At 42.9% G+C, this 24781-nt stretch overlaps 1 protein-coding gene, 1 long non-coding RNA gene and 1 pseudogene across 3 annotated transcripts in view; 2 read left to right on the forward strand and 1 right to left on the reverse strand.

Moving 5' to 3' along the window:
- Positions 1-473: 473 nt before the first annotated feature.
- Positions 474-16395, reverse strand: LOC143441713 (uncharacterized). The gene is made up of 2 exons (XR_013109345.1): positions 15967-16395; positions 474-1902 (listed from the first exon to the last, which is right to left on the reverse strand). It is a non-coding gene; the product is annotated as an uncharacterized LOC143441713 (long non-coding RNA).
- Positions 16351-24781, forward strand: part of Xpo4 (exportin 4) — an 89092-nt gene continuing 80661 nt past the window's right edge. Inside the window, exon 1 of one of the 2 annotated variants that reach the window (XM_034498790.2) lies at positions 16351-16486. In XM_034498790.2, the coding sequence (XP_034354681.1) occupies positions 16418-16486 (69 nt within the window). In that variant the 5' untranslated portion in view covers positions 16351-16417. The remainder of the gene's footprint in view (positions 16487-24781) is intronic. The other variant, XM_076930936.1, reaches the window with a different exon arrangement.
- LOC117705988 (small ribosomal subunit protein mS38 pseudogene) lies at positions 22394-23042 on the forward strand (annotated as a pseudogene).

The following is a 24781-nucleotide window of genomic DNA, read 5'->3' on the forward strand; positions in this document are numbered from 1 at the left end:
GGGCAGGTGCTTTCTCTGACTCTACTGCCTGCCTTTGGAACCCGTTCCTCCTATTGGGCTGCTTCTCTAGCCTCAATAGGAGAAGATGCACCTAATCTTACTGCAACTTGATATGCCAGGCTGGCTGATCTCTCATGGAATGAGACTGGAACACCCACCCAACAAAGACCAGACAAGATATCAACATCAAGAAATACCTGGAATATCATAACTCCAGATGCCTAGATCACAGCATGAAAACAGAAACACGAACAACCAATACAATATGCCTTCACCAAAAGCCAGTAATGCTATTCCAATAGGCCTTGAGAAAAGCATAAGACAAGGACTTCAAAATAGCAACCATGAATATGTTCAAGGACCTTAAGAGGATATGAATAAATCCCTAGTGGAGTCTCCAAAAAGACAAGCAGTTGAATAAAATAAAACAATTCAAGACATGAAAATTGAACTTAACAACAACAACAACAACAACAAAAATAGAATCACTAAAGAAAACTGAAACCAAAATAAAAACTAGAAATGAAAGATTTAAGAAGTCAAACTTTTTAGTATAAAGTAAATCTCACCAGTGGACTATAATACATAGAGAGGCCAGGCATAGTAGTATATTCCTTTAATCCTAGCATTCAGTAGGCAGAGGTAGGTAGCTCTCTCTAAACTCTAGGCCAGCCTGGTCTACATATGGAGCTCCAGGACAGCCAGGAGCTCCACGGAGAAATCCTGCCTCGGCAAACAAACAAACAAATGAAATGAGAACACAGCATTCCAAAGCTCCCGGGACACACTGATGGTAGTTCTAGGAGGCAAGTTCACACAGCACTACCAAACAATGAGACAGAGATCATAGTGGTAACTTAGTGACGTGGCTGAAAGCTCGTGAACAAGAGATACACTCAAATAGAGTAGATGACAAAAAATAAACTCAGGGCCAAAACCAATGAAGTAGAAACAAGCAAACAACACAAAACAATACAAAGAATCAGTGAAATAGAGATGATACAAAAGCTTCCAAGAAAGTATTAGAGGTCTGGGAAGGTGTTTTGAGGTTGGTGAATGCAAGTTATGAAGGTTGGAGGACGTGAAAACCTTGGATGGTGATAGGAAGGTGAGTTAGGGGACATGGGAGGAAGGAAAATGCTGTACTGAGACTTCAAAGTTCAGAGCTTTTACATTGAACAGTGGTAATACTAACATATCTGAAAAGTATCTTTTTGTAAACTTAAAAATGATTCTTATAAGCTTCAGGGAATCCACTCAAATCCACTTCGCAAAGGTCAGATGGACTCCAGATAAGTACTGTCAATCAACAGACCGTTTCCCTCCCCACCTGCCTATTCCTGAGAGTGGGAGCTCGCCAGTTTGTATACCAGGGTGCAGCCAGAGGGGAATCCTTAGCCTGGCTGGTGGGAATGAAAGGTCTCACGAGGCTTGGTTGTCACCAGAACCACCAAAGTGTTCCAGCTCTCCGAGGAGAATCTGGAGCAAGGCGGGCTGCCAGACCTCTTCCTCAGCTGCTGCTGCTACCCCCTGAGACTCAACGGGCAGCTAGGAGCTGGAGCCACCAGGCAGGAAGTAGCTGAGGTCAAGCGCACATACCCAGCTTGTTGGGCAAGGTCCAGTGATGAATACTTCCAGATGGAAAACTCTTCCCTGGAGTGTTACAGCTTAGTAAGACAGACACTCCCTGATGATCTTCGGTGAAACAACTGATGCATTTTATTCCTTGTAGATGGGACCTTATAAACACGTTGGGTGGGATGGGATCTAGGGGTAGGTGCTTCCTATGATATCAGGGATGCTCTATCTGCATGGGGAAGGACTTCAGATGTTGTCTCTATGTGGCTGCTTGTCCTGGTCCTCCTAGTGGGATGTCAGGTCCAGGTGTTTCCTCAGAGGAGCCTGCATCAAAGATAGCCCCAAAGCAGTTACCCACAGGTACACAAGCCCAGCCTCACAGACTGCTTCAACTGGGCCTTCACATTTCTACCCCAAGACTGATTCCAAAGCCTGGAAACAACCAGCTCTTCCTGGACTGGTCAACAATCCAGCTTTTTATAACCCCCCCCCCCCATAATAATAACACCCCATTGTCAGCAGGAGTAGTCATCACATTTACCTCACCCCTTATTCATTAACAAAAAGCTTGGGTGTTGGGTTTCAGACCCTGGACTATGGGCTGAGGTGCATATTTTACGTTAAGAAAGCAAACCTGGCCTCCAGGTTCTCCCAGCATCCCTCTGTCCCTACCTGGCACACCCCACCCCCAATCCTGAGCTTTGCAGGCCAAGGGCTGGGCTGCCCTTCCCCCCAGAGGCTCTTCCCTATACAATCCAGACATTTTGGTCTCTCCTGCTCCTTTTTATCCTTGTGTGTGCAAATACACACACACTCTCTCTCTTCCCCCTCCCCTCTGTCTCCCTCCTCATGGTGACTTCCCTGGCCTCCTTCCTGGGGCTAGTGAACTCTCCTGCCCAAACTGTAGACCAGGCTGGCTTCAAACTCACAGAGATCTGCCTGCCTCTACTTCTTGAGTGCTGGTATTAAAGGCATGGGGTACCACCACCCAGCTTTTTTTTTTTTTTTTTTTTTTTTTTTTTTTTTTTTTTTTTTCAATTTGTATTCATTTTCTTACTGGGAAACTATAATCAAGTTACAGTGTATGAGAAAAGAATCTCCCTCTTTCTTTCTTTCTACCCCCCCAACACCCTGAAGAATGAAAAATTATAAAAATCATTTTTATAGAATATATACATTTCTCTGAAACAAGCCAGGCCAGTTCCAGGAACTGGCTGTAAGGAGTGAAAGTCATTCAGGTGGTAAAAACACAATGACAGGACTGTGGCTTTACAGCTGGAGCTAGTGAGAATAAATAGTTGATAAATGACAAGGTAGGGCAGTGACTTGGTGATTTGAGAAAATGATTGTACTGGGTAATTTCCATGGCCATTAACCTTTTAGGGTGGGTTTCTTTGGAATGTATCACTGTTCTCATGTTATGTATCCTTGGCAACCTCTTACCCCCTCCCCACTCCCCTGGTTTGTGGTTTTGCTCTTTAAAAGACCCCGGTACCCATCACTCAGGGCCAAAAACCCTGCTCTTGGAGCATAAGAGCTTGTCGTTTTTGACCGCTGGCTCCTCCCCTAATAAACCTCTGCTGATTGCATCCAGGTATGGTTTCTTGTGATTTTTGGGTGGTCGCAATCCGGAGGCTTGAGGAAGGGTCTCCCGAGTATGGGGGTCTTCAACCCCACCCCCCAAGTCTGAGGTCAGCCTAGTCTATTCTGGTGAATTCCAGAACAGCCAGGGTCACACTGAAAAACTCTATCTTGAAAAACTGCCAGGCAGTGATGGTGCACACCTTTAATCCCAGCACTTGGGAGGCAGAGGCAGGTGGATTTCTGAGTTCCAGTCCAGCCTGGTCTACAGAGTGAGTTCCAGGACAGCCAGGGCTATACAGAGAAATTCTGTCTCGAGGAAGAAAAAAAAGAAAGAAAGAAAGAAAAACCAAGGGGTGGGAAGAGGAAGAGGGGGGAAGAGGAGGAAAAGGAGGAGGAAGAGGAAGAAGAGGAGGAGGAAGAGGAGGAGGAAGAGGAAGAGTCCTCTAAAATATTAGGGATCGAGAACTGGCTGAATCCAGCTAGTGGGCCCGAGTCCTGGAAGAGGATTCAAAGCTAACTCGGTCTTGGAGTTTTGGGTTTTAGTGGTGGATAAATGCATAAAAATATATTCAATAGTGAAAGTGTAAAATCAAATGCAAAGGAACCCAGTTCCTGTTCCAAATGACTAACCATGTGAAAGACCCCAAAAGGGGACCCTCACCCAAGTGTGGACCTGCACGCACTCAAGGACACACGAGAAACCATCTTGGTGCAATTGCAGAGGAGGTTTGATGATGAGGGCCCTCGGGCCGGAACATATCTCACGCAGGAGATAGAGATTCCGACCTCGGACCCAGGAAACTTGGGATATTTATCGGTAGGGGTTGGGGAGAGCGGGGAAAATTTGGCGCCGTTACATATGATTGGTTGCACTTTCGCATGGCTGCACATGATTGGCTATTTCAAACATCAGCAACTTGCAGAACTGGCAGAACTTGCAGCACCTCGGACCTTCCAGAAAGGGAGGGAGAGAGAGGTAAACACCAGATAGCCCATTACTCACTTGGGCTTGTTTGGACTTGTCTGGGCACGGCCTTGCATGCCTTTATTTTTGGTCACCCTGCCCCTGCAGGGACTTAATATTTTATTATGACTAAATTTAACAAATTGTTGGTGGTCTTTGCTGACCATGAATGTTTCAACGCTGCTTTCAAATTTTATTTTCACATTTTCAAATTTTATTTTCACACATGTAGCAGTTCATTAATTTGTATAATCTTTAGATCTGACAACTTTCAGTGTGTGATTTCTTTTCTTTTGCAACTTTTTAAAAACAATAAATCCAAAGTGAATAGAGAATTCTCAAAAGAAGAAAATACAGAACAAAAGTTTATAAACAACTGAAAAAAAAACCTGGAAGAAAATACAAATGGCCAATAAAAAGAGATGTAACTCTGTTGGTAGAGTACTTGCTGTGCCTACAGGAAGCCCTGGCTTGGGTCCCCATTATTATATTAACTTAACTTAACTAAGAATAGTATCTCACACTTGTCATCCCAGAACTCAGAAGGAGAAGGCAGGAGGATCAGAAATTCAAGGTGAGCTTTGGCTACACAGTGAGTTTGAGGCCAGTGTCGGAAACTGAAGCCATGTCTCAACAAAGTGTTCAACATCTTTAGTTGCCAGGGAAATGTAAATTAAAACTGCTCTGATATTCCATCTCTCCTCAGACAGGATGGTGATCATGAAGAAAGCAAATGGCTACAAACGTTAGCTCAGCTATAGGGAAAGGAGAACCCATATCTTTGCTGGTGGGGATGTAACCAAGTACAGCCATTATGTAAACCAATACTAGCATTCCTCAAAAGAAAAAAAGGAGCACTATGATATGACCTAACTGCCCCATTCTTGGGTGTATACCTGAAGGGATCTAAGTCAAGAAACCAGAGATCCTAGTCCATATTTATGGCTGCACTATTCACAATAGCCAAGAGTTGGACCAGCCCTGGAACCACCTTAGATACCCACCAACAAATGAATAGATAAAGAAAGTAGGGCACAGATACACAACAGAGGTTTATGTAACAGTAAAGCAAATGACATGGCATTTGCAAGAAAACTGATGTGACTAGAAATCATGTTACATGAAGCAAGCCAGACTCTGAAAGAGAAATACTACATGTGTTCTTTTATATGCAGAACCTAGATTTTAAATGAAATGTATGTGGGCTGAAGAGTTGGCTCAGTGATTAAGAGCATTTGGGTCTTATTCCCAGCATCCACATGGCAGCTCCCAACCATCCATAACTACAGTTCTAGGGGATCTGACACCTTCAGTGGTGGCGCACGCCTTTAATCCCAGCACTTGGGAGGCAGAGGCAGGCGGATTTCTGAATTCGAGGCCAGCCTGGTCTACAAAGTGAGTTCCAGGACAGCCTGGTCTACAAAGTGAGTTCCAGGACAGCCTGGTCTACAAAGTGAGTTCCAGGACAGCCAGGACTACACAGAGAAACCCTGTCTCGAAAAACCGAAAAAAAAAAAAAATTAAATGTGACTGTAGGTCATAAAACTATAAAAATATCATGAGAGCAGAGAAGAACTCTTAAAGGAAGGGGAGGCATAGAACAATGACAGATGAATACAAAAGCAGAAGAGGCTTGTTGTGGGGGATGGTGCATGTCTGCCATTCCAGCAAGTAAGATACCAAGGCAAGAGAACCAGGAGTTCAAGCTTACTCCCAACTACATGCTGAGTTCCAGGCCAGCCTAGGTTATATGAAACTGTTAAAAAAAAAAAAGTCAACACCAGCAAAACACACACACACACACACTTTCGCACAAACACACAAAGACACACATGCAGTGTGCATAAGAGAGGGGTGGGAGGAGGAGCAGCCAGATGGTGATAGGCTCACAGGAAAGGCCATAATGAAGGGGGAACAAATGAGAACAAAGTGTAACGATGATAAAATATAAATGTCACAATGAAATCTTTTACTTTTTTTCTATGCTGTCCCCCAACCCCAATTTTTTTCTTTGAGACAGGGTTTCTCTGTGTAGTCTGGCTATCCTGGAACTCACGCTGTAGACCAGGCTGGCCTCGAACTCATAGAGATACACCTGCCTCTGTCTCCCCAGTGCTGGGATTAAAGGCAGGGGCTACCACCATCTGGCTCAACCCCTGAAATCTTTTTAAAGGTCATCAAAAATTAATGGAATGGGATGCAAAAGAATAATACACAGGCTGCAGAGATGGCTCAGAGGTTAAGAGCACTGACTGCTCTTCCAAAGGTCCTGAGTTCAATTCCTAGTAACCAGATAGTACCTGCCTTACAACCGTCTGTAACGGGATACCTTCTTCTAGTGTGTCTGAGGACAGTGACAGTGTACTCACATATATAAAAATTAATAAAATTTTAAAAAAAGGAAATACAAACAAATAATTAAGCAAAAAAATCTGTTTTTTAACAAGGTAAACAAAATGAGCAACCCTTAAGCAAACTAATCAAAAAAAAGCAAATACAAAATTCATAAAATTAGAGGTATTACAACTGGCACCAATGAAATTCAAACAGTAGAGGACGCTGTTGCTATGCTTTCGAGATTGTTGTATATTTCAAAGGCCTATCAGATTTCTTGGCATCTTGTTTCCTTGAAAACATAGGCAGTTAAGTAAGCTGCTTGAAAACTGCAGGTTTTTCCTAGTGATTACTTTTTATGTCTCTGTTTTCTTGGAAGGTATTGTTAATAATACTACACAGTCACTTAGAAATATGATATATTTTGCAACTTTTTTATTACATTTCATTGAATGTAAACATCATTCCCCCCCCCCCCCCCCACAGGGTTTCTCTGTATAACCCTGGCTGTTCTGGAACTCACTCTGTAGACCAGGCTGGCCTGGAACTCAGAAATCTTCCTGCCTCTACCTCCCAAGTGCTAGGATTAAAGGTGTGTGCTAAACTCTTTCTCTCTCTCTCTCTCTCTCTCTCTCTCTCTCTATATATATATATATATATATATATATATATATATATATATTCATTTTATTTTACGTATGTGAGTATACTGTCACTGTCTTCAGACACACCAGAAGAGGGCATCAGATCCCATTACAGATGGTTGTGAGCCATCATGTAGTTGCTCGGATTTGAACTCAGGACCTCTGGAAGAGCAGTCAGTGCTCTTAACCACTGAGCCATTTCTTCAGCCCCCAGTTAAACTCTCTTAAATGGCATAGTCTGTCTTTTACCAATTGAACAGTGTGTTTACTTATTTCATATTAAAGCAACAAAATGACGGTGGTCAATATTATTCTGAAGCATTATTCTGAGCATCGTCTTACACATACTGAAGGCTAAAATTGAAGCCTAAATGTTTGCAAACCTATAGGGGGTACAGTGTGTATGGAAGTTGATCACAAAGTTTGGTATGGCAAAAGAATAAAGCAAATAGTATTATCTGCCTTGGTTACATACTTTAGATTATTATTACTTACTTTTCAAATTTTAATTTTTGTACCATTTAACCTCCAGACTTTGGATCAGGAAGAATAGAGAATTGCTTCAAATCCAATTCTTCACTCTGAATAAAGATAAGGATTGCCCTGATTAGTTTTATGTCAATGACATAAGCTAAAGTCATTTGGAAAGAGGGACTTTCAGTTGAAAAAAAAAAACTGTCTCCCTAAGACTGGGGTGTACACATGCCTGTAGGGTATTTTCTTTACTAGTGATCAATGAGGAGGGCCAAGCCCATTGTGAAAGGTATAGAACATGGGCTGATGGGACTGGGTGCTATAAAAGAATGCAGGCTGAACTAGTTATGAAGAGCAAGCCAGTAAGCGGCACCCCTCCATGGCGTCTACATCGGCTGCTGCCTCTAGGCTCCTGCCTAGACTGTCTTTGATGAACTGTAATGGGGAAGTGTTGGGAAAATCAATGCTTCCCTTCCCAAGTTGCATTTGGTTGTAGTGTTCTGTCACAGCAACAGGACTCTGAGACAGGGCAGTCAGACAAGGTGCTTGGAATAGTCTTTGATAAGAAGACTTGAGGGTTAGAGGGTGTAGCTCAGTGGTTCAGCACTTGCCTAGGATGTATGACTTTGGACTTGATCTTAGTAAGACAAGAAACCAAAAAAAACAAACCCCAAGTGGAACTTGAGCTTTGTTGAGAGAAAAGTAAGATGTGAATCTTCTCTAGAGGCAGAGATTCTGCCATGGGTGACAAATAGGGTTCTAGGTATAATGCTCGTCTTGTGCTAGGCCTGGGTTTGAGCCTGTGGTAGTGTGAATGAGAACGACCCCATAGGGTTATATATTTGAATGCTTAGCCATCAGGGAGTGGAACTATTCGAGGATTAGGAGGTGGGCAATTGTTGGAATAGGTCTGGCTTTGTTGGAGGAAGTACATTATTTTGGGTGGGCTTTGAGGTTTCAGAAGCCCACAACAGGGTCAGTCTTTATGTCTCTACCTGTTGTCTGTGGAACAGGATGTAATTCTCAGCTCTTTCTCCAGCATCATGTCTGCCTGCCTGATGCCATGCTCTCCATCATGATGGTAATGGACTCACTTCTGAAGCTGTAAGCAAGCCCTCAATTACATATTTTTTCTTTCTATAATGTACTTATTTTTATGTGCATTGGTGTTTTGTCTGTATGTATGTTTATGTGAGGGTGTTGTATTCTAGAGTTACAAACAGTTGTGAGCGGTCATGTGGATGCTGGGAATTGAATCTGGGTTCTCTAAAAGAGCAGTCAGTGCTCTTAACCACTAAGCCATCTCTTCAGCCCCACATACTTTCCTTTCTAGGACTAGCCTTGGTCTTGGTGTCTCTTCATAGCAATAGAACAGTAACTAAGACAGTGTCCCAGCACTGCAAAACATTCATAAGTTAAGTCTCAATCTCCTTCAAGTATTCAAGTGTTTTAGTGATCAGCATTAAGAACTGTAAATGTAACTTTTATTGGCCGAGTGTAATTGTCATTTTGGAGGCTTAATGCTGAATAAAATCATCCTTTCTAGCTCTTTCTGAACTCTGGCTGGCTGTTTCAACTCCACTATTCTGGCCCAAACTCCTCCCCAAGCTGACAGATTAAAACGGCTTCTCAGCCTCTGAGTGAAGTGCTCTGCTTGGCCTCAAATTAATCTGTCCTAATCTGTCTCCTTATTCTCTGGCTCATTCTGTCCTTTCCCTGGAACCTTAAAGAAACAAACACAGTCCCAAAACCTAACTGAGAAGTGTACAAAAGCAAAAGCATCACTAGACATATATGCAAAATTAGAAAGTAACAGAAAATAAGAGATGAAAAGCTTACTTACAGAGTGGATAGTTTTATTTTATTTGAATGTGCATTGGCGTTTTGTCCTTATGCATGTATGTTTGAGGATGTCAGATTCCCTAGATCTGTAGTTACAGTTATGTCAGAGAACACAGATTCTCTGGAAGAGCAGCTAGTGTTCCATCTTAACCACTGAGCCATCTCTCCAGCCCCAGAATGGACAGTTGAAAGATAAAGTTCTCAACGACAGGAGGACTGGAGCCATTACAAGGTCCCCTTTAATTACTGGAGGTCAGGCCTCTATCCCCACCTTGGCAAGATTTGAATCTCCACAGCCCTTCTATACTTGGAGAAGGGAGGAGATGTCAGGGGCAGCCCTGCTTATATACTGAAGGCCTAAAATCAGCCATAAGCCTAAAATCACCAATAGGCCTGACTTACATGTCTGCTAACACAAAGTCTTGGGTCTCTATGCAAAAAACACTGAAACAGAGGGCTATAAACTATTGTAAACAGGCAGCTTTTGTTGAAATCTACCAGCCTGAGTAGTCATAGACCTGGTAAATAGGCAGCCTTTGGCAGATAGTACCAAATTAGATAAGTGAATCATAGGCAGAGTCATAGTGACCTGACCCCTGATCTTCACCCAGCTGATACCCTGTTCTGAAAGATATCTGTACTCCCCCTGAACACCTATGCTCCTGTATCATCCCCTTCCCCACATCTTGTATTTTTGTGTTTATAACCCTCATGTTAAAAAGTAAAAATTATGATTTGATAAAACACACACACACACACACACACACACACACACACACACACACACACACACACACACAGTGTTCCCCTGGTTCTGCTGACTTAGCTCCTGACAATCTATTTTCTTGTTCTCAGAAATACTTTGAATTATAAAACGTTATTGTGGTTTTTGATAATATGCTGGGTAAAATAATCTTTATTGATCTCATTTTAAACATCAACGTTTGTAGTGAGTTAAAATGTCCTTTAACATAATTATAGGTCATATTTATTTTCATATTGTAAAATGTTAGTTAATCTGTTGAACATTTTAAAAAACTGGATTCCTTTTTGAGAATTTCATATATGAACACTGTATTTACATAATTTCCCCCTTTTTCTCCTTCCTCCCACTTTTCCCAACCCCCCATACTTTTTGAATACATCTTATTGTTTAATTATTGTTTATATATGTATACGTGTATAAGTATATATGTTTATACAAATATTGATAAATAAAGCGTTAAAAAAGAAAGATGAAGTTCTCTTCAGGAACTTTTCCCCTGTGCCCATGTATTCGAGGCTCTTCCCCACTTTCTCTTCTATTAGTTTCAGTGTATCTGGTTTTATGTGGAGGTCCTTGGTCTACTTAGACTTGAGCTTTGTACAGGGAGATAAGAATGGATCAATTTGCATTCTTCTACATATTGACTGCCAGTTGAACCAACACCATTTGTTGAAAATGCTGTCTTTTTTCCCACTGGATAGTTTTAGCTTCTTTGTCAAAGATCAAGTGACCGTAGGTGTGTGGGTTCATTTCTGGGTCTTCAATTCTATTCCATTGATCTATTTGCCTGTCACTGTCCCAATACCATGCAGGTTTGTTTGTTTGTTTGTTTGTTTGTTTGTTTTTTATCACTATTGCTCTGTAGTACAGCTTGAGGTCAGGGATGGTGATTCCCACAGAGGAATGGATAGAGAAAATGTGGTGCATTTACACAATGGAATACTCTGAAGCTATTAAAAACAATGACTTCATGAAATTCACAAGCAAATGGATGGAACTTGAAAATATCATCCTGAGTGAGGTAACCCAATCACAGAAGAACACACATGGTATGCACTCACTGATAAGTGTATATTAGCCCCAAAGCTCAGAATACCCAAGATTCAATTCACAGACCATATGAAGCTCAAGAAGAAGACAGACCAAAGTGTGGATGCTTCAGTGTTTCTTAGAAGGGGGAACAAAATACTCACAGGAAGAAATATGGAGACAAAGTTTGGAGCAGAGACTGAAGAAAAGGCCATCCAGAGACTGCTCCACCTGGGGATCCATCCCATATACCAAACCCGGATGCCGGGAAGTACCTGTTGATGGGAGCCTGATATGGCTCTCTCCTGAGAGGCTCTGCCAGAGCCTGACAAATACAGAGGCAGACATTGGACTGAGCATGGGGTCCCTGATGAAGAAGTTGGAGAAGGGACTGAAGGAGCTGAGGGGGTTTGCAGCCCCATGGGGGAGCAACAGTGTCAACTGGCCAGACCCTGGAACTCCCGGGGACTGGACCACCAACCAAAGAGTATGCATGGAGGGATCCATGGCTCTGGCATGGTGGCCTTGTTGGATATCAGTGGGGGAGGCAGCCCTCGGTCCTATGGGGGTTTAATGCCCCAGTGTAGGGGAGTGCCAGGGTGGGAAGGCAAGAGTGGGTGGGGGAACACACTCATAGAGGCAGGGGGATGAGGGATGGGATAGGGGGATTCCAGAGGGGAGACCTGAAAAGGGGATAACATTTGAAAAGTAAATAAAGAAAATATCCAACGAAAGAGGAAAAACAAAAAGAAAGATGACGTTCTCTGATCTCTCTAGCTTTAGCAGGCTGTGTTGTATGTGTTAGGAGGGGTACGTGGGAGCTGCTGGTTTCTGCAGGTGCAATGTTCTTGGGGTTAACTATATTTCACTTAGTATCAACAGTATCCCTTTTCCTAAAACCTGGAGTAAGATAAGAATTTCTGTTTCCATCACTCATATTGGAGGATTCCTATAACTGTCAGCTCATGAGCCAGCTATCTATATTCCGCCATCTTATCAGTAATTCCTCTTACTCTCTACTGCTGCCAAGCATCCAGGTTCTGGACTCTAGTGTCCCTCTTTCGATGGTTCCTTTTTACCTTCAGCACAGAGTCACTCTTCAGATCCAGCAGGAGCAAGTGGTTTGGAAGTCAGTCTAGTTTTCAGCCCCGTCCGTCTTGGATAAACTTTCCATGAGATAGCATTGTGCACTTGAAACACATATACCACCATCAAATAGTAACTTCTTGTTTTTTTTTTTTTTTTTTAACCTGTATTAGTTACTTTTCTGTTGCTATGATAAAATACCACAATAAAGAGCAATTTAGAGAATAGAAGTTTACTTTGGCTTATGGCTCCAGAAGGACAGAATCCATCATGTTGAGAAAGACACAGTAACAGTCGATGAAAGTATGGTACCAGGAGTAAAAAGCTGGATTGCCATATTTCATCCACACTCAGGAAGCAGAGATATGAGACAGGAATTGGGGAGAGGCTATAACCCCTAAAGCCTACTCCCAGTGAAGTAATTCCTGGGGCAAGGCTCCACCTTCCCAAATAGCATCACCAACTAGGGACCAAGTGTTCAAATACATGAATCTGTTGGGGGCATTTTCTTATTCAAACCATTACACTTTCATAATACAACACTGTTGTGAGAGGGGTTCTTATAGTATGGAGTTCTTTTGTTTGTTTGTTTGTTTGTTTTTGTTTTGTTTTTCGAGACAGGGTTTCTCTGTGTAGTCCTGGCTGTCCTAGAACTCACTCTGTAGACAAGGCTGGCCTCAAACTCAAATCCACCTGCCTCTGCCACCCAAGTGCTGGGATTAAAGGTGTGCGTCTCCACTGCCTGGCCTTGAGTTCTTTTAAAGCCATTGAATAACTACCATTAACTCATAAGTAAAATAAATCCCAGTACTTGGGAGGCAGAGGCAAAGAACCTAGTGTATGGAGAATCAGGAACCCAGCTGTAAAGAGTGGGTACAGGTGCAGAGTGATTCAACTGCTGTACATATACACATGCACACATACAATGGGAGATTAGTTAGCCTCATAAGAGAAAGAAAGAACATACTCTATGAGTATGTTAGTCTTGAGGGCATTACAGAGAGATGATTTTACTTCTTTCCAATTTGGATGTCTCACCTATTTTTCTCCCCTGCTTGCTCTGATGATGCCTTTTCATGTTGTACTAAATACAAATGCAAGACACCCTGCATTTACAGATTTCATATGTTCAATGCTAAGACTTTTTTGTGTGTGTACATGAACATTGTGTGTGTCTGCAGTGAACTGGATCTGTGTACTACAGAAGAAGTTAAGTGTTCTTGGATGTTGAACCATCCTTTTATTTTTACTTTTTTCTTTCTAAGGGTTGAATTCAGGTCCTTATAGCTGCAAGGCAAGCCTTTTATGGACTGAGTTATCTTCTATTCCGGCTGTTTCTCTGTTGCTTTGAGAAAAACCATGACCTTTATGAAGGCGTTTATTTCAGCTTACCGGCGCCATCATTGAGAAGCCAGGGCAGGAACTTAAGGCAGAGACTGAAGCAGAGGCCATGGAGGAATTCTGTTTACTCACTTCTTCTTCACAGCTTGGTCAGTTTGTTTTCTTATAAAGCCTAGGATCATCTACCCAAGGGTGGCACCACCACAATGAGCTAGGCCCTCCCATATAAAGCATGAATCAAGAAAATGCCCCACAGACATGCCTATAGGATAACTTGGTGGAGGCAGTTTCTCTTCCCAGTTGACTTTAGTTTGTACCAAGTTGACAAAAACTAAGCAGTACATTTCCTCAGCCCCACAGAGATGCTTTTATCAGTCAGCTTTGCACAGGTTACAAGTGGGAAAAATACAAGCTCTTTTAGCTTATAGCTTTGAAGGTTCAAAGTTCAAAATTAGGTAGTGGTGGATGTTGTTAGGTCTCTGTGAAGGTGGGGTGAATCACAATGACAGAAGTGCATCTCAGAGTGAGCAGCAGTCAGACCTTAAGGCTAAGTGGAGAAACTGGCAAGAGTCTACATCCTTACAAGTGTTTTTTTAAATAGCTGAGTGTAGTAGCTCTCACACCTTTAATCACAGTACTCAGAAGCAGAGGTAGGCAGATTTCTGAGTTCAAGGATAACCCAGTCTACAGAGTTTTAGTATAGCCAGGGCTGCACAGAGAACTCCTGTCTTAGAAACAAAACACCCCAATATAGTTGGAAAGAAGCAAGCAAGATGAGAGAAAACTAATTATTTAAACAGATGTTAGTTTTTGTTGTTGTTGTTATTGTGGGTTTCTCTGTGTAGCCCTGGCTGACCTGGAACTTAGTCTGTAGACCAGGCTGGCCTCAAACTCAGATCTGCCTGCCTTTGTACATCAACCATTAATCAAGAAAATGCCCCACAAATTTGCTCACAGGATAATTTGATGGAAGTAATAATTCAATTAAGAGTTCCCCTTTCCCAGATAAGTCTAGATTTGTGTCAAGTTGACAAAAACTCACCAGCACAGTATATGTTATATCTGTGCGAATGCAGACAAGGGTGCAGAGGTCAGAGAGCAACTTTACAGTCAGTTCTCTCTATCTGCTGGGCATTTTAGGATTGAAGTTAGGTCCTCAGGCTAGTTTTTCAAGCTCTTTTATCTGCTGAGCCAGTTGGCTGGTCCAGGTTCACACAAATCTTAATAGGAAAACCACCAATAACAGCATTTTAATTATCTTTGCCATCTGGTAATGAAATGAAAGGCACTATATTTCTCAAGCAATAAAACATTTCATTAATTTACTTTCTCAAAAATAGTAGAGATGTCAAAACATAACAAAAGAAAACCAAAACCAACTGGCCACGCCTTTAATTCCTGCACTGATGAGGTGCTGGAATTTAAGGTGCTGGAATTCTGTAAATTAAAGGTGCTGGAATTCTGGAATTCTGTAAACCAGGTGGCCTGGTTTACAGAATAGAAAAATCCTGGGAAAAAAAAAAAAAAAAAAAAAAAAAAAGAAGAAGACAGCGAGGGTGGGTAGAGTGAAGAGAAGAAATTATATCCGTTTCAATGGCAATTCTGGGTCCTAGAGAGAGAGCGCGCTGGCTGCAATTACAGGGGACTCAGGTTCAATTCCCAGCACCCACAAAGCAGCTTACAACTCCAGTTCCAGGAATTTGACATTCTCACACAGACATACATGCACTCAAAAACACAAATGCACATAAGATTAAAAATTAATCATTTAAAATTTAATGTGATTCTATTTCGGAGACACAAAACCTCAAAAGTGTGTGTGTTTGCGGGAGTGGGGGTGGGGGCGACTTACAAATCTTTGGGAAAACCAGGAAGGCTTCAACAGAAGGAACTCACAAACGTGGATTTACTCCCAGAAAGCAGAACAGGCACAACAAATCTCAGGAAAAGAAGATGTCAGGTGGAAACAATTCAAATACTTCAGCTACACCACCTTTTGAACATTGAACTAGCTAATGACTGGATCACTTCTCTGGATGTAGACTTACAAAACCAAAACCCTGAAGAACGAGAGAGAAGACAGCGCGTTGCAGTTACTGTAACGCACCTTTCCTCAGATTCTGTACTTAGTTAGAATTGCTAGTATAAACTCCTGAAGTACAAAGCAGCAGCTGAGTTCTTACTGGATTCAGGAAGCCAAGTGGTTAAGGAGGAGGGTTTCAATCAAGAAAACCAAGCGTTCCATCCTCGGATGCCCCCTCTTCACAGCAGAAGGACCTCAGAGCGGGAGGCAGGAAACCCATGAGTTCTGGGCGTAGGCGCACCTTTAGGAGAGTACTTCCAAGGCTCCGGGCTGGACAGCCTATGCTAACGACAGGAAGCTACCGCACGGGCAGGAGACCGGTACCTTAACCGGCAGCTAATGGGTTGCGCGGCTCCGTTCCAGGACCGCGCGGCCCGCACCCAGCTGGGAGTCACGCATGCGCAGAGCCCAGAGCCGCGCGGGATGCCCGGCCGCGGCTGACAGAGCCAACCGCCCGGCCTCGCCCGGTGCTGGCTGCCGCCGCCCTCGTCCCGGCGCCGCGACTGGGCTCACGCTTGTCTCCTCCCAGTTGCTCAGGACTCGGCGGTCCCGTCAGGCCTCTCAGGGCGCTACGCCGACGGCGGCTGCGACAGCCCCGGAGGCGCGAGAGGCGCCGGGGTCGCGGCCGCGATTGGCCGGCCGCGGCGCCTGCTCCCATAATGCAGCGCATGGCGCGTCATTGAAGAGAGACCATGATGGCGGCGGCGCTGGGGCCCCCAGAAGTGATCGCTCAGCTGGAGAACGCGGCCAAAGTTCTGATGGTGAGGACGCCGGGCCCGTAGAACCGCGGGAATCAGTGAGACTCCGGCTGGCTCTCCCGGGTCAGGCCTGCCGTCCCATGGGTTGGTGGCCAGGAAGGGCCTTGGGATGAATCCTGAAGTGGAGGTGGTGGTGGCGTGGCGCAGGATTCTCCATCCTACTTTCCTCCTGCCTTGATTCCTTACTTTCTAGTGCTGTCTCCTTCCCTGACCGCCTTGCTCCTCAGCCTGGCATTGAGGTGTAGTGGTGTAAGATGGAGAGTTTTCCTGTGCCGCCTGCTTCACTTTATACCGCGCTGGGTAGACTGGGTAGCAGCTCAAGGGACGGGGTGAACCCCGCAGGACTTGGGTCTGGGAACATACTTGGGACTGTGTGCATGACGCTGGGGAGTTGATCCTGTTAGGGGAGGCATAGCATAGTCTGGGTGCTGTTAGCAAACCTAGTTCCCTTGTGTGTCGGGTCCCCTAGCTCTTTGCCTGACGTGCAGGCAGTTCTGGGTAACCGCAGCAGGCGGCACGTGGACGCACCGGCAGGACGGAGGGAGGCTAATCTTTAGGACCAAGGTCGTTGGGGCAAAACTTGGTTCAAGACCGAGCTCTTATGGGTTTCGAGTTTTGGAAAACTGACTCCGTGGTACTCATTAGCTGAAGTCTTAACAACTACCACCAAATAGTTTGATGAGGGTATTTGAGCAGGACGAGTCCGTCTTATAAACTATTCTACACAGGGAGCAGAAGTAAGGATAAACTATGCTCAGTTACTCAGTAAACTGCATGTCTTAGGCTTGCTGGCTCAGCTTGATTTCTTTCTTCTCCTTCTCCTTCTCCTCCTTCTTGTCCTCCTTCTCCTTTTCCTCCTTCTCCTCCTTCTCCTCCTCCTCCTTCTTCTCCTCCTTCTCCTTCTCTTTCTCCTTCTTTTTGTAAATTCTGACCACTGCATTTGTAGTTTTTTTTTTTTTTAACTTAGAGGTCCATTTTATTACTTGAAATGATTTAGACTTTTTGGGTTTTTTTTTTTTTTTCCTTCGAGACAGGGTTTCTCTGTGTAGCCCTGGCTGTCCTGGAACTCACCCTGTAGACCAGACTGGCCTCGAACTTAGAAATCCACCTGCCTCTGCCTCCCAAGTTCTGGGATTATGATTTAGACTTTTTAACAGCCAAATGCAGCCAGATTTTTTTTTTTAACTCCGAACTTTTTTTACTTTAAGGTTAGTGTTAAGGATTGTGTTGGAGCGTCATATTTAAGGATATGTTAAAACCTGGAGAGAGGGCTCAGTAGTTAAGAGCACATGCTGCTCTTTCAAAGGACCTGAGCAAGTTCCCAGGACCTATGTCAAGTGGTTCAGCCAATTGTAACTCCAGTTCCAGGGGCATCTGCATTGACATGCATCTATTCATACACATACATAAACACATAATTAAAAATTAATGTTGAAACATTTAAAAAATAATATTTGAGCCCATTTTTGAGTAGCCATTAGTACCACCCATTATGTTTTGTCTTTACATACAATATCAGATGCTTTGGATTTTAGAAAGTGAGAACAGGGGCTAGAGAAATGGCTCAGAAGTCAAGATCACTTGTTGCTTTAGCAGAGGACCCTGCTCAGAACATGTGATTTACAACTGTCCTTGACTCCAGTTTCAGGGTATCTGATGACCTCTATGGGCCAGGCAGATAAAATACATAAATCTTTTTAAAAATATGCAATAAAAACTTAACTTTAATAAAAGTTTACTAAAATCCCCAATTCATCGCCCCTGAAAATACCTGATTTCCTAGGATATAGGGTTACTGTTTTTAATTGGATTCTGGATTCAAAGAACACAACCGTGCTCTAGTATTTAAATTGATAGGTTAATTGATGTTCATCATTGGCCTGATGGAACTTAGTATTTATGCTTGGTAATGTTTCTTTTCTCTTCCTAGTAAGGCTAATTTTTAATCAACTGTTTATAATAGGGTAAGAAAAACAGTACTACTATTCTGTTGAGTGCTAGAGTTTGGGTTCTGTATTATGAATCCCTGTAGCAGCTTTGCACTGTTGAGAGTAACTCTTTGAGGTTCAAAGAGTAGGTCACAGCAAATTTAGTGATGAAACTGATCCATTACTTAGTTCACCAGATTCCCATTTCAGAATTTAGAACTCTTTACTCTGTAGCACAGGCTAGCTTAGAACTCATTATGTTTGTAGCCCATGTTTGCCTTGACATTTTTGTGGTCCTGCATCAGCCTTCAGGGTGCTGGATCACAGGCATGACCTACAATCCTAACACCTTTTGTTATTTTATTTTTTTTATTCAACATGTTGTTTCTCAAAATCAGCATACTAATTATCCTACTAGGATACATTTAGAATCAGTCCTTTTAAGGTTATAGAATAAGATGTCAAACAAATTATAATGGACATACTGGGTGACAGGTAAAAAGGGGTTAGTGATACGCGTTACTGGGTAAAGGTTCTTGCCACTAAGCCTGTGACCTGAGTGGGGTCCCCAGAAGCCACATGGTAGGGAGAAAAATGATATTTGTCTGAAAGGTATTAATAGGAGATGTTTGCTGTAAATACTGCTTGCTAGGAAATAAATGTAAAGGTAGATGAGCTAGAATGGTGAAGGGCTATTGTAAGTTAGTCATGATAACTAAGTAAAATTAGATAACTTTCTGAAAACATTGTGGAAATGGGAAACTGTTGTTTTGTTTTTAGACAGGGTCTCATTTTGTAGCCTTAGCTGGCTTGGAATGCCCTCTGTAGGTCAGTGGCCTGCCTCTGCCACCAAGTGCTGGAATTAAAGATCGTACCACCACACCTGATGGCGGAAAATGGTTTTGTTTTGAGACAAGGCCTGTCCTGGACTTGCTTTGCAGTCCACTCTAGCTTTGAATTTTCTGTCTCCTTGCCTCAGCTTCCCGAGTACTGGGATTATAGGTGTGTACCACCTTGCCTGTCTAAAGAAGTATTTAAATAAGCTTCCCGAATTCATTTTTAAAAAAGATTCAGGTTGTTGACTTTTGCTTGAAAATTACTCTATTTTACAGAGTAAAACCAATCAATCACACTTCCTATGCTAACATTCTCTTTGTTGAGAGGTTTGATTTTGTTTGTTTGTTTGTTTTTTTTGGCTTCAAATGTAATCAGATTACCTAAATGTTGTCTTGAAGACTTGATATTAAAAATACATATTATATCACAAATTATAGCAGAAATACTGGACTATAATTTTAAAGTAGATCAATACATAAATATTTCCCACCCCATTTCCCCTTATGTAATCTGCTGTCTTAGGTTTCTGTTCCTGCACAAAGCATCATGACCAAGATGTAAGTTGGGGAGGAAAGGGTTTATGCAGTTTACACTTCCAAATTGCTGTTCATCACCAAAGCAGGTCAGGATACAGGAGCTGATGCAGAGGCCATGGAGGGATGTTTCTTACTAACTTGCTTTCTTATAGAACCCAAGACTACCAGCCCAGGGATGGTACCACCCACAAGGGGCCCTCCCCCTTTGATCACTAATTGAGAAAATGCCTTACAGCTGGATTTCATGGAGGCATTTCCTCAAGGTAGGCTTCTTTTTCTATGATAACTCCAGCTTGTGTCAAATTCTTACAAGACCATTCAGTACAATTTACCTCTTGTCAACTTGACACACAAACACATCACTATTAAGCCTCAACCCTTACTTTCTTATTCATCCCCAAGATCTAAATAACTTTAAAAGTCCCACAGTCTTTACAAATTCTTACATGTTAAAATTTCAATCCCTTTAAAATATCCAATCTCTTTTAAAATTCAAAGTCTTTTTACAATTCAAAGTCTCTTAACTGGGCTCCACTAAAATACTTTCTTACTTGAAGAGGGAGAAAAATATCAGGGCACAGTCACAATCAAAATCAAAATCAAACTCCAACCACTCAATGTCTGGGATCCACTCATGGTCTTCTGGGCTCCTCCAAGGGCTTGGGTCACTTCTCCAGCCCCGCTCTTAGTAGCACACACCTTGTCTTCTAGGCTCCAGCTGCCTGTACTCCACTGCTGTTGCTGTTCTTGGTGGTCATCTCATGGTTTTGGCATCTCCAAAACACTGCTGTCTCCCACTGCAATTAGGCTTCACCAATAGCCTCTCATAGACTCTCTTCATGGTGCCAAGCCTCAACTCCTTTGCATGACCCCTTTAGTCCTGGGCCGTCAATTGCAACTGAGGCTGCACCTTCACCAATGGCCTTCCCTGGCCTCTCACAGTGCCAAGCCTCAGCTGCTCTTCATGACCTCTTCATGCCTTCAAAACCAGTACCACCTGGGTGACTCTTACACATTACCAAGTCCAGCCACAGCACAAGGTACAACCTTGGCTATCTCTGGAACATAGCCTCTTTGTGCTCTCAGAAAACACTTCCCAGATTTCACCTCAGTGATGCTGGTCTCTTCTTAATCACCACTAATTTCTTAGCTCCAGCTAACCAGCATCAATAGTCCCAGTAATGTACAGGTTTCAGTTTACTAGTTCTGGTATCTTGTTAATCACAGCTGATGCTTCAGCCCCAGCTAACCAAAACCATAGAATCTTCACAATCAAAACAGCAACAGCCCTGATAAAAGTCTTTTTCTCTTCCCTCTGAAATTTCACAAGCCAGGCCCCCATCTTCTGCACTGTTCTCAACATTATCTTCCAAGCTCCTATAGAACATCCCACAGAGATCTTAACACCCAATGGTTCTACTAGCTCAGAGATCCAAAGTTCTTCCACAGTCCTCCCCAAAACATGGTCAGGTTGTCACAGACTACCTCACTCTGCTGGTAGGTGCTGGTTTGTCTTAGTCAGGGTTTGTATTCCTGCACAAAACATCTTGACCAAGATGCAAGTTGGGGAGGAAAAGGTTTATTCAGCTTAAACTCCGAAATTGCTGTTCATCACCAAAGGAAGTCAGGACTGGAACTCAAGCAGGTCAGAATACAGGGGCTGATGCAGAGGCCATGGAGGGATGTTACTTACTGGCTTGCTTCCCCTGGCTTGCTCAGCTTGCTTTCTTATAGAACCCAGGACTACAAGCCCAGGGATGGCACCACCCACAATGGGCCCTCCCCCCTTGATCACTAATTGAGAAAATACCTTACAGCTGAATCTCATGGAGGCATTTCCTGAAGGGAGGCTCCTTTCTCTGTGATAACTCCAGCTTGTGTCAGGTTGACACAAAACCAGCCAGCACATCTGCATAACAGTTTAAATATGCTTTGCTTTTTCCACTGGCTTTTACTACACATATTCTATGTTTTTACCTATTTATTTACTTACTGGCTCTTACAATACATATTCTGTTTCTTCCTATTTGCTTGCTTCATTCATTCATTCATTCATTCATTTTTACATCAATGAAGATATACTATGAGTATTATCCCTGACTTAAGATGGTCTTAGCAATACCTTTCTGAACAGTAACAACTCAAGTTATACAGAAGTGTGTGGAATATGAGGGCAGTTACACCTTCCTTTAGCTGTTCCCACCATTCTGCAACACTCCTCAGCGATGACGGTCTGTGGAACGTCTCTAGTGTGATAAAACATGCATACAAGGCCTACCCGCTGTGCTGGCTTAGTCATTTAACTCTAGCACTTCGGAAGCAGAAGTAGGAGGATCTCTGTTTGAGACTAGTCCTGGTCTACTTGGAGAGTTCTAGGACAGCCACGGCTACATAAATAGTAAGACCCTGTTTCAAAACAAAACAAAACAAAAACCCCTAAGAACCAAAATAAAACAAACAGCAAACAAAAAATAGATCAAGAAGAATAATTATGAAAGAGTCCGAACTTCCGGGATTCGGGGGACTTAGGGTGATGGGAGATGTGAGGCATGCGGCAGCGGCCTGGCCTGTCGGCAGCGGCTGAGAGCACTGCCCACTGCCTCTGAGTGACCTCAACTGGTACCTGTATTCTAGCTTTGAGCACTGCGGCCCGACCAGCAGCTCACCATGTTCCTGGCGCGTCTGACTTCACAGCTGGTCAGGACTGTTTTCTGGGCAGGTTTCAGTAGTTCCTGGCCTGGCTCCGGGGTGATTGACAGCCATGCTTTTCTACCCCTTTACAATTTGCAGCCTGCAAGCCCAAGTTGGGCTGCCTCCCTCCCAGGTAAGAAGGCCCAGTTGGAGCTTGAGGAGTTCCTGGTCCCCAGGAAGATGGCCATCAGTCCTCTAGAGAGCTGGCTGACTGTTCAATACCTATTGCCCAGACTGAATGTTGAGGTCCCAACGACTCTGGCTCCCTCCCAATTCTACAAATGTCCACCTAGCCAGGGGGAGGAGAAAGCCAAGCAGGGAGTCAGGGAAGTCTGGGATGCCACTCCAGTGCAGTGCAAAAATGTGCTGAAGATCCGAAGATGGAAGATAAACCACCACAAGTACCGTAAACTGATCAAGAGGACACGGTTTTTATGTCGTAAAGGCCTGGAAGGACGTCTGAAAAAGAAGCAGATCAAGTCTGAGAAAGACTTGAAGCCCATCTGGCTGATGGCTGGTCTGAAGGAAGCCCCTGAGGGCTGGCAGACCTGAAGATCTACATGAAGAACAAATAAGTCTGGGTTCCTGTGCCTCTGGCTCTTTCTCGCTCCTGACCCATTACAATAAACGTTGGAAGGACTCAATTATTCTTAAAAAAAAAAAAAAAAAAAAAAAAAAAAAAGAAAGAAAAAGAAAAAAAAGAAAATAACAACTCTTTTTTTTTTTTTTTTTTTTTTTTTTTTTTGGTTAATTTTAAGACAGGGTCTCTCTACACAGTTCTGTCCTGTCCTGGAACTTACTACATATACCAGGCTCACCTTGAACTCACAGAGATCCACCTGCCTCTGCCTCCCAAAAGTGCTGGGATTAAAGGCATTCGCCACCACACCTGGCCACCAAGAACATTTTAAAAGCAAAAATGAAGGGTCTTCAGGCTCGATGTGCCACTTACTAAAGTGTGTATAGAAACTACAATAATTGATCTGTCAGTTCATTGGCATGGAAAAGAATAGAAAGTTGTAACAGAATGATCCAAAGAAAGTAAATGTGACAACTTTAAGTTGTCAACATAAGGGGAAATAGACTCTGCTAGTAAAAGTATAAACTATGACAGGTTGTGGTAAAAGGTTTGCATTGAGTTCCAGAAGCTTTAAAAAGTCATCAATTTTTTTCTCTCCTGCTCTTCACTTTTAGGCATTTATTCAGTCTATACAAGTAAACTGGTATTCTATGATAGTTAATGAAATTTTATGGAATTAAAAAAAACCCATAGATATAATGTAGTGGGTTTTTGCCGGGAGGGGCACAGTTTGAGACCAGATCTTTTTATGGGTATCTTGGAACTCCCTAAATAAATGCAAATTCACAGAGATCTCTGTGTACTACCACACCCAGCCTGATTATTTTTTTAATGGAAGGATCTGAGTGGACATGAAAGATGTCCAAGATAAATGAAGTAAAGGTACAGAAACGAATTTGTCCTATTTTGTTTTCTTTCAAAAAAAAAAAAATCTAGCAGGCTGTGGTGGCCCATGCCCTTAATCCTAGCACTTTGGGAGGTGAAGACAAGCTGGATCTCTGAATTTGAGGTTAGCCTGGTTTACCACTGAGAGCAGTAGTTCTCAACCTTCTTAATGCTGCAGCCATCTAATACAAATACAGGTCCACATGGTATGCTGACCCCAACCATAAAATTATTTTCATTGCTGCTTCATACTGTAATTTTGATACTGAATCATAAAATTATTTTCATTACTGCTTCATAACTGTAATTTTGATACTGCTATGAATTGTAATGTAAATATCTGATATGCAGGATATCTGATATGTGACCCTTATGAAAGGGTCATTCAACCCCCCAAGGGATCTGGAACCACAAATTGAGAACCAGTGACAGTTCTGGGGCAGCCAGAGCTACATAGTGAGACCCTGTCTCAAGAAACAAACAAACAAACGAAGAGGAGGAGGAGGAAGAGAAAAAGGAGAAGAGGAAGAAGGAAGAAAGATGACAATGACCATCCTCATGTATTTGGGTCTCCATAAAACAGCACTGGAAAGTCTGCACTAAATTGTTCAGAATGACAGCAGAATGTGATTGATGTGGCAAGAGCCTTCAATTTCTGTTTTAATATATAATTTGAAATTTTTATAGTATAAAACATTACTTGAGTCATAAATAATTTTTGAATTCAGGTCTCCTGCAAGAGCAGTACATGCTTTTAAGTGCTTTACCATCTCTTTAGCCCCCCAGAATTAATTTTTTTAGTTGATAATTGTATGTGTTTTTGGGGAGGGGGGAACCAGGG

This window comes from Arvicanthis niloticus, chromosome 3 (assembly GCF_011762505.2).
Source record: "Arvicanthis niloticus isolate mArvNil1 chromosome 3, mArvNil1.pat.X, whole genome shotgun sequence".
NCBI lineage: Eukaryota > Metazoa > Chordata > Mammalia > Rodentia > Muridae > Arvicanthis > Arvicanthis niloticus.